The 8,932-nt window shown below is 40.8% G+C and overlaps 1 protein-coding gene across 5 annotated transcripts in view; it reads left to right on the forward strand.

The window, feature by feature from the left end:
- The window catches only part of LOC116673407 (anoctamin-4), an 88,545-nt gene that overhangs the window by 42,265 nt on the left and 37,348 nt on the right, over positions 1–8,932 (forward strand). For 4 of the 5 annotated variants that reach the window (XM_032505727.1, XM_032505728.1, XM_032505731.1 and 1 more), the window contains 10 exons: positions 1,368–1,516; positions 1,793–1,942; positions 3,313–3,413; positions 4,470–4,514; positions 4,604–4,735; positions 4,940–5,046; positions 5,792–5,883; positions 6,068–6,189; positions 7,308–7,442; positions 8,179–8,275. In XM_032505727.1, the coding sequence (XP_032361618.1) occupies positions 1,368–1,516; positions 1,793–1,942; positions 3,313–3,413; positions 4,470–4,514; positions 4,604–4,735; positions 4,940–5,046; positions 5,792–5,883; positions 6,068–6,189; positions 7,308–7,442; positions 8,179–8,275 (1,130 nt within the window). The remainder of the gene's footprint in view (positions 1–1,367; positions 1,517–1,792; positions 1,943–3,312; positions 3,414–4,469; positions 4,515–4,603; positions 4,736–4,939; positions 5,047–5,791; positions 5,884–6,067; positions 6,190–7,307; positions 7,443–8,178; positions 8,276–8,932) is intronic. The other variant, XM_032505729.1, reaches the window with a different exon arrangement.

The following is an 8,932-nucleotide window of genomic DNA, read 5'->3' on the forward strand; positions in this document are numbered from 1 at the left end:
CACCCAGTGATGACATGTTAAAGAGTTTTATTGCCTGTGGTAGGAAGGATTTACTGTAGCGGTTTGGTTGTTTTTTACCCCGCCAATCAATCAACTCATTAACTCAGGGGAAAAGCTGCAGCGTGATGATAAATATAACCCTGGTTTTGGTTGCCATCCCTTAATGAAATGAGGTCCCTCTTTCATGGAGTTTCAGGCAGTCTTTTGTGATGTGTTCATCATGGTCATATCGTATTGGCGATGAAAATATGAGTCATTGGTCAGAACTACTATAGATTGTTTGTTTATTCATTGGTTTGCACCCAGATGAACAGTACAGACAGATACTGTCTAATAAGGGGAGAACTTCTACTCTCTGGAAACTTCCGGCTTATTATTGGTTCAAGTCCCCGTACGGACCAAAGTGCTGAGTGTGCATTGGTGGCTGGAGAGATGCTATTCACCTCCTGGGCATTGCCCCCCCCCCCCCAGCACTGGCAACCCACTTACTCTGACATCTCTCCATTTGTGCATGAATGAGCACTCGCGTGTACTAACAAGACAGAGTGTAAATTGCAATTTCCCCACTGGGGATCAATAAACAGTATAAATTATTATTATTGTTATACACATCATACGGCCAGAGATAATCCACGTTGATCTTGCCAAAACTACAATCAAATCTGAAACTACAATCAGGCAAAAGAAACACATTTAGCCGTCTAGCTCCATAGACTCTCATTCATTTTGCACTTGCCCGCGATCACCTCCAGTGGAACTCTGGTGGAACTGCAACCAAATTTGGTACAATGGGGCTTAATAGGGAGTGAACAGGCTCTCCGTAGATGGGCTTTGGTCCAGATGAACATTTAATATCTATATCTAAATTATCTACACCATCGCTGACTATCCCTGTCAAAATTTGGCCACAATTAAGCAAATTGCCACATACTAGGTTTTGACCAAGTCTCGTTATATGAACAATGGGTGAAATTACTATGTTAAAGGAAAAGTGTGGCTCGTTGGTGCACCCACAGAGACTCTTCAACCGACTCTACTGTTACCAGCTCATATAAACTGTAAAAGATTGTATTAGTATTAATTTCTTTGGTCTTACCACCTGCCCCTAAACTCTTTTGTTTCTTTAGCTAGTTGCCTAGCTGGTGAACAAAGTGGAGCATTAAGCAGCCAAAAAGACAGGTTTTTGTTCTAAGAAATTAGTTGAGACCAAAGAGCTAAATGGAGAGTGAGTATTGGGCTAATGGCCAGAAACATGGCTTCAAATAGTTGCTATTGTGGCTCTGTGTCTGCTAGATATGCAAATATTCATTCAGCAGGCTGGTAACCGTACAGCATCATTACTTACACTCTGCTCATCTTTCCTCCAGTTGTGAAGGATGTCAACGTGCTGCTTGATAGAGAAATGTCTGAGGGCATAAGCAGCCCATCCAGACACAACGACTCAACCCTGCTGAACCTGGAAAACAACAGCAGCATCCTCGACGACAACACAAAGTCCGATTCTGGCCTCCCAGAGGTCAGTGGTGAAACTAAATCTCTGGGCTCCCTGAGGTCATTGCTGCTTTCATCCTAACTGAAGATTTAAGCCAGTGTTGGACAGGAGTAGTTTGTAGAGTGATGTGTGTAAAGGTAACACCCATTTATTCATCCATCCATGATAAACGATAGATGAGAAATGAGAAAAAAAAGGTAGTAGACTCTAACTTCTCAATGACCAGTTACTATTCATTCCTGATTCTTACTCTCTATCTCGTCTGTCTGTCTGTGTGTTATCTGTCTGTCTGTCTGTCAGGGGAGGGGGAAGTCCAGCGGCCTGTGCTTCAGCGATGGAAAGAGTCGCATTGACTACATCCTGGTTTACAGAAAGTCCAGCTCGCAGTCCGAAAAGAGGGAGATATTTGAGCGGAACATGCGTGCAGAGGGCTTACAGATGGAAAAGGAGGTAAAGAACATTTACATTCACCACCCCGTGCCCCCCTTCATGCCCCACCCCTGATGTGATGGAGATTAGTTCTTCTATAAGAGTTAAAACCCTTGTGTGGACAGAGATCACAAAACGCCGCTTAAAAATGAAAAACAGGGTCTTGCTCAAGGGCACCTGAGCGGGGCAGAAGTTAGAATCAGGTGGGCTCTACCTGAAGATTTGTCTTTCTGATTAAGACAGGCCTCTATCACTGGGTTGAACTCAATTTATTTAGCTCTCAATGCATTCCCTTTTCTGGCCAAATTTGACCCCTTTAAAAAATGTCTATATCTGAAATATGGGTTTCTTTTTAACCAAATTACAACAGAAAATGATTAGATTCCATACAACGCTCTTTGCAAATACAATTGATCCCTTTCATTCCTGACTAAACTCATCTGTACCTCTGATCTTAACTAGTCAAAATAATTCATAATTTCTGAGGGATTGACCATGATTTCCAAAAGGTACTGTAAAACTAGAGTTAGGAAGGTGGAATTAGTGAATTTGTCTGAAAAAGGGACAAATAGTTCAAATTTATTTCCATTTTTGACCCGGGAGGACAACACAAGGGTTAAAAAACAACAACTGATAACTGCAAATAAACCCAAAGCTTGGTAGGTTCCGGTGCTGGCAGAGAATACGCTTTGCTTTGAGCACAGCTGGATTCATAGTGTGCAACATGAGCAACATCAATACCAATTTCTGTGAAAAAGCAATTTAATGCTCCGTCCTATAATGCATGCAATCTCAATGGCCAGACTGCTGGATTTTAAAATGCCTGGAGCCTTTGTGCCCAGTCTGACAGCACAGTTCATCGGTGAGCCACCACTTACAGAGCTGAAACAAATATGCTGATCACCATATTTTCCCCTCCGCTTCTTATTTAGCACTTCTTATTTCAAGTGTCACTTTAACAAGTGGAACATCTGGATGCTGTGTTGTGTGTGTGTGTGTGTGTGTGTGTGTGTGTGTGTGTGTGTGTGTGTGTGTGTTAACTCAATGCAGTGGCATCAAGGGCATCGTTATCTAGAACATGCAGTCAGGGGAAAATGGTTCTTGTCTCCTTCAACAGATCATGTGTGTGTTTTTTTTTGCGTGAGTAATTTAGTTATTTTTAGGTCTCTTTCCAGTTTATAGTAATTGTTTTTAATTACTTTTAGACTGACTCGTACTCTATCAGGAAGTACAAACAGGTGAGGATAGCAGAACCTAGTAAACACATTGACAATAGTTCAATAGATGTTGATGGAGCTGCCTGCACCGAGATGATATTTTATAGTCCTCCCCTATTTTAACAATTTTTTTTTTTATGCTTAAATTAAATTGTATGTCTGGTTTCTTTACAGGCCTCCATAACAAACAGCGACGTGCTCTTTCTGAAGATCCATGCGCCGTGGGATGTTCTCTGTCGCTACGCTGAGCTCATGAACATTCGCATGCCGTTTAGGTGAGACAACAAACCTAAAAGTAGTAAGAATTTTCTGTTAAGAAACAAAGTTATTTTACATTCACTGTGCCTCAACAAAAGGTCTAAAAAAAACACAGCCTGATCTGATTTGAAATGACCACAGCCTCTTAATACTGTATTGCGTGTCTGTTCGTGTTTGTGGAAACAATGCCAATGTCAATTAGGATCCTTTTTTGTGGTGGACACGTACAGGATGTGATTTGTGAAGAAAGCAGAGGGGAGGATGTTTAAAGGTCCCATGACATGGTGCTCTTTGGATGCTTTATATAGACCTTAGTGGTCCCTAATACCGTATCTGAAGTCTCTTTTATATAGACCTTAGTGGTCCCCTAATACTGTATCTGAAGTCTCTTTTATATAGACCTTAGTGGTCCCCTAATACTGTATCTGAAGTCTCTTTTATATGGACCTTAGTTGTCCCCTGATACTGTATCTGAAGTCTCTTTTATATAGACTTTAGTGGTCCCCTATCACTGTATCTGAAGTCTCTTTTAAATAGACCTTTGTGGTCCCCTAATACTGTATCTGAAGTGTCTTTTATAAAGGGTTAGTGATACAATTAATACGTGCTCTTTGAGGGGCTGATGCATTTTGTCCCCACCGGAGATAGATAGCAAATGCAGGAATATGTAGAATAGAAAGGGGGGAAACAGTACATTTGTGGTCCTTTCACATATTTCTGTGAGATCAGGTTGAAAAAAACATGCTAAATACATTTCCTTATTCATAAAATACTTTGTGAATATTTAAAATCCTGCAATGTTTAGATGCTAGCTTGGGATTTTCTTCTTCCCGGCCTTTGTCGTTGCATTGCTGCGCTTCTTTGCATGTTACTATTTTCGCCATTGCACCTCAGCCGTACTAGTGGTTAAAGAACTCCAGTGGCTAGGTGAATGTTTGTATTATAAGAAGTATTATCATACTGATTATTGGCAGACAACAATAGTTATGGAAAAACCTTAGAGGTAGAACTGATACTTATATTATCCTCTGAAGTGTACTAAGTATTATGGTAATTGTTCCTACATATTCCAGGAGGAAAATCTTGTACATGCACCGACGGCACAAGTTCATGAGCAGGTGAGTGTTCAGTCAAAGAAGCAGCATGAGATCAGCTGACGAGGCAAAACTCGCCTCTGGCAGCTTTAAAGAGAAACTTCACTTTGTAGGATGGAAAAGCGCATCAACAAGTTTCGTGGCTGGCTTCCTCGCAAGCCCATGAAGTTTGACAGCGAAACTCTGCCCGACCTGGAGGAGAACGAGAGCTTCACCGCCCCCTTCAGTCGATCAAGGATACATCAGTGAGTTTTTACGGAAGAGCCCTTTAAAAACTCAATCATGAGAATTAGCCTTGAACTTTATCTAACACAGACACACAGACACACAGGCACACACACACACACACACACACACACAAACACACACACACACACACACACACACACACACACAGAAATATCTTTCACAGCAGATGGATTTGTAATAACTGGTTCGTTTCACTGTAGTTTCATCATCCACAACAAAGACTCTTTTTTCAACAACGCCACCAGAAGTCGCATCGTCCACCACATCCTTCAGCGGGTCAAATATGAGGAGGGGAAAAATAAGATGGGTGAGTTTTCCAACAGGCATTATGAAACATTCTAGAAATATTCGAAATGTGTGGAAAATGATGGCAGCAGAGAGAGTCTATTCAATGTGTTCAGACTATAAACACGGTGAGCTGTCGTTGCAAATTTTTTTTAAATTTTAGATAGGATATTAATATAATCAAAGCTCTGTTTAAATCAGGTTATCTATATTGATTTTCTTTGCCTTTCTTTGTCCCCCTACAGAACTTTTTGTTCTTTAGGGAAACATTTGATCTTTTGGTCTACTTTTAGGGCTACTTCTATAAATCATTTTAACATCTAGAGTGTTAAATTCCAAACGGTTCCTCAGATTTTCTTGATTGTCCATTCAGCACGGTTTGGTCATTTTCCACAATTTCCATTAGCAAATACAACAAAAGTATAACTAACTGCTAAGGAAAAATAACAGAATGAGTCTGATTGATATTGCCTTTTACAAATATTTACAAAGCAAATATCTAGAGTGTTAAATTCGAAATGGTTTCTCACATTTTCATTTTTATCTGTTCAACCGTTTGGTTGTTTTCTCCAATTTCTGTTAGCAAAGAGATCTAACTATGTGGTTAACTGCTATGGCAGTGGACAGTGCTTTTCACAAACATCCTACAAAGGAGTACAGGGCATGGTGTTGTGCTAATACACTGAGGATTTTAATTCAAAAAAGTTTGAATTTTGAATAAAAAGTAATGGAAACTACTATCTACACTGCTTGACTGATGGCATCAGGCTCCTGTTTCTCTTCTCGTCTGTGTTTGATTCCAGGGCTCAATCGTCTTTTGAGCAACAATTCATATGAGGCAGCCTTCCCTCTTCATGAGGTAATTTGGCTGATCTCCATAAAGCCATTCATTCATTCATTCGATTCTGTCACGTTTTTAAGTCATGCCTTCTTTCTATGTCATGTATGGATGTCATGGATTATATGAACTGTTACTACAGCAATTCCTACATAGATTATGTTTCTCCATGTATATGTTTCTGTGTGTGTCTGGACTTTAACAGGGGAGCTACCACAGCAAAAACTCCATCAGAACACACGGAGCAGAGAACCACCGGCACCTGCTGTATGAATGTTGGGCCTGGTGGGGGGTTTGGTACAAGTACCAACCGCTGGACCTCATCAGGTAACTATATTCAGATATTCAGACACTTAGGGCCTAACCAAGGTTTGGGTTTCTGTTACATAAGCTCTGGTCAGTTCTGGTTTCCCACTGCAGTTATGCAAGCGCACAAAAGAGCTAAACATGACATAATTACGTCCTGTTGGCATCATATACAGTATGTAAGCAGCGTCGCCAAGTACTTGTTGTTGATTGGTCCATCCTTTCATGTCCCCTATCTGCTGTTGGAATATTTTTTCCCCAATTGACTGCTGATTTATTCTCTTCTCTGATAGTCCGACGGCTGTCCGCTCTGAGTGCATTCACGTCCACACTAAGAACTGAGCTATTCCCTAAAGGTGCTATGAATACCACACTCATAGCCTGCCAGAGCTTCCAGTATTTGGTCCGAAAGACCAAACCGTCCAAATAAATGCTTTCACGCTAGAAACGACATGGACCCTTGTTTAGTTTGGTCCAGACCAAGACTACTTCTTTACGTTGGTCCAAGCTTTGTCTGTTTGTCCGGACCGTGGTCCAAGGCAGGTTTCACACCGGTAATTTTATGTTCGAATCAAACTGAAAAGTTGAAAAGTCAGGACCAAACGAGGTAGGTGTGAAGCCCTTTAACCCTTGTGTTGTCTTCCCGTCGACCGTACAACTGTTTTGTTTTTTGGGGTCAAAATTGAAACCTTTTGGTCGTCTGGTTCAAAACCTTTTTTGCTTTTCTCCCTGATGTTTTATCAGTTTTTTTCTTTGCCTTTTGACGTTTTTGTGGGTTTCCCCCACGTTTTTGAAGCTTTTTTGGACATTTTAGTCACTTTGTTCAATGGTCTTCTTCTTGAATGCCATAAAATTGAACAAAACATCCATATTTAAAGAAAGCAGTGGGCTGATCATTTATTTTACTTGTTGTTTTGTTTTTCAAAATAAGTCAAATTTGATCCGAGAACAACTCAAGGGTTAAAGAGGTTTGAATGAACCATTTATAATGGAAACATCATGACAGGTAGTCCCACTAATACGTTTTCTCTGAACTGTCTGAAGACATCAGGATATAAATCTGCTGTTTTACCAGATACAGTTTATTTTTATATGAAATTTTCATGACACCCAAACCAAAGGCTTTTTTGTTATTTTAGGAGGTATTTTGGGGAGAAGATCGGTCTGTACTTTGCCTGGCTCGGCTGGTACACGGGGATGCTGTTTCCTGCAGCTCTGGTGGGTCTCTTGGTATTCCTGTATGGCCTCTTCACTCTGGAGCACTGCCAGGTCAGGTAAACACACCTCATCTCTTTTCTGATAAGCTCCTAGATGTTTTGTATTTGAAGCATTTAAAAATATATTTTTAAAGAGTTTCTAGGGAAGAACAAGCCTTGGTTTCAATAAGTACAGATCAGATAGACAATGTATTAAGTGAAGAAGTCAGGTAACTTTTTTCTTAAAGCAAAACTAATTTGTTACTACAGATGAGGCTACGCAGTGTGACATTGTCCCAGGCAAATTGAAGTATTGGATGCCTGTTAAGTGAAATAAAGGAAATTAAATTCTTAAAGGTCCCATGGCATGAAAATGTCACTTTATGAGGTTTTTATAACATTAATATGCATTCCCCCAGCCTGCCTATGGTCCCCCAGTGGCTAGAAATGGTGATAGGTGTAAAGCAAGCCCTGGGTATCCTGGGTCTTTGAGAAAATAAAAGCACAGATGGGCGGATCTGGAATCTTGCTCCTTATGAGGTTATAAGAGGCAAGATTACCGCCTCTTTCTCTGCTTTGCCCACCCAGAGAATTTGCCCCCCCCCCAGGAGAGAGAGACATCATGGCTTTCCAAAGACTGAAGTCTGAAACACTGTGCAGTGCCACAGAATGAGAATCAGAAAAAATAACTTTAACAAATCAGATGAAACAGAACAGTTGTATCAGTTTGGGTTTTTCTATGTTGCCCAAATGTTGCTGGACATTGGAATACCAACTTCACCAGATATTGATTGGCTAACATGTTGTTCTCCAGTAAAGAAATCTGCCAGGCCACTGACGTCATCATGTGCCCCATCTGTGACCAGTACTGCCCCTACCTGAGACTGTCAGACAGCTGCATCTACGCCAAGGTACTGTCACCAGACACCTGCACTTTGTCTTTGTACTCGTGGGAAATGTGTTAGGAGCCAACTCATCAATATGGTACTTTTACTGTAGACGATCCTGCACACTCTCAGTTAAGGCCAACTCTGATGACAGGGAGAAAACAAGAATTATGCTCATCTGTTGGGTACTCCTGTATTGTGTGTGTGTGTGTTTCACAGCTATTTGGGAATATCCCCAATCTGACTGTATATTTTAAGACTGACAAGCCACAGGGTCGAGACGACCAAAGCCCCTCCAGCAGCCTAGCAGAGCTGGGAGGTTAAAAGACACCGACGTAATTGATATTATGAATATGTAGCAGGCTCATAGTAGCTAGTTTCACATAGCCAGACCTATCTTCATACTGCGCTTTTAGCACTACGCCACCTCTGGAAAAGTAGTAGTAGGCCTACATGTAGTTGTCATAGTAATAACCTAACTAACGTTATTATTTGGATATGAGTCAATCTAATCAAGGACTTTGTCACACGTTAGGCCAGGAGAAAGATGTTTTGAAGGTGGAAACAGACTTTAACCCTCGTGTTGTCTTCCCGTCCAAAATTGAAAATGTTTGTAACTTTTCTTGACGTTTAACACTACGTAACACTAACTTATTGACTTTAGTTTTACAGTTATTTTTG

This window comes from Etheostoma spectabile, chromosome 23, assembly GCF_008692095.1.
Source record: "Etheostoma spectabile isolate EspeVRDwgs_2016 chromosome 23, UIUC_Espe_1.0, whole genome shotgun sequence".
NCBI classification, from domain to species: domain Eukaryota; kingdom Metazoa; phylum Chordata; class Actinopteri; order Perciformes; family Percidae; genus Etheostoma; species Etheostoma spectabile.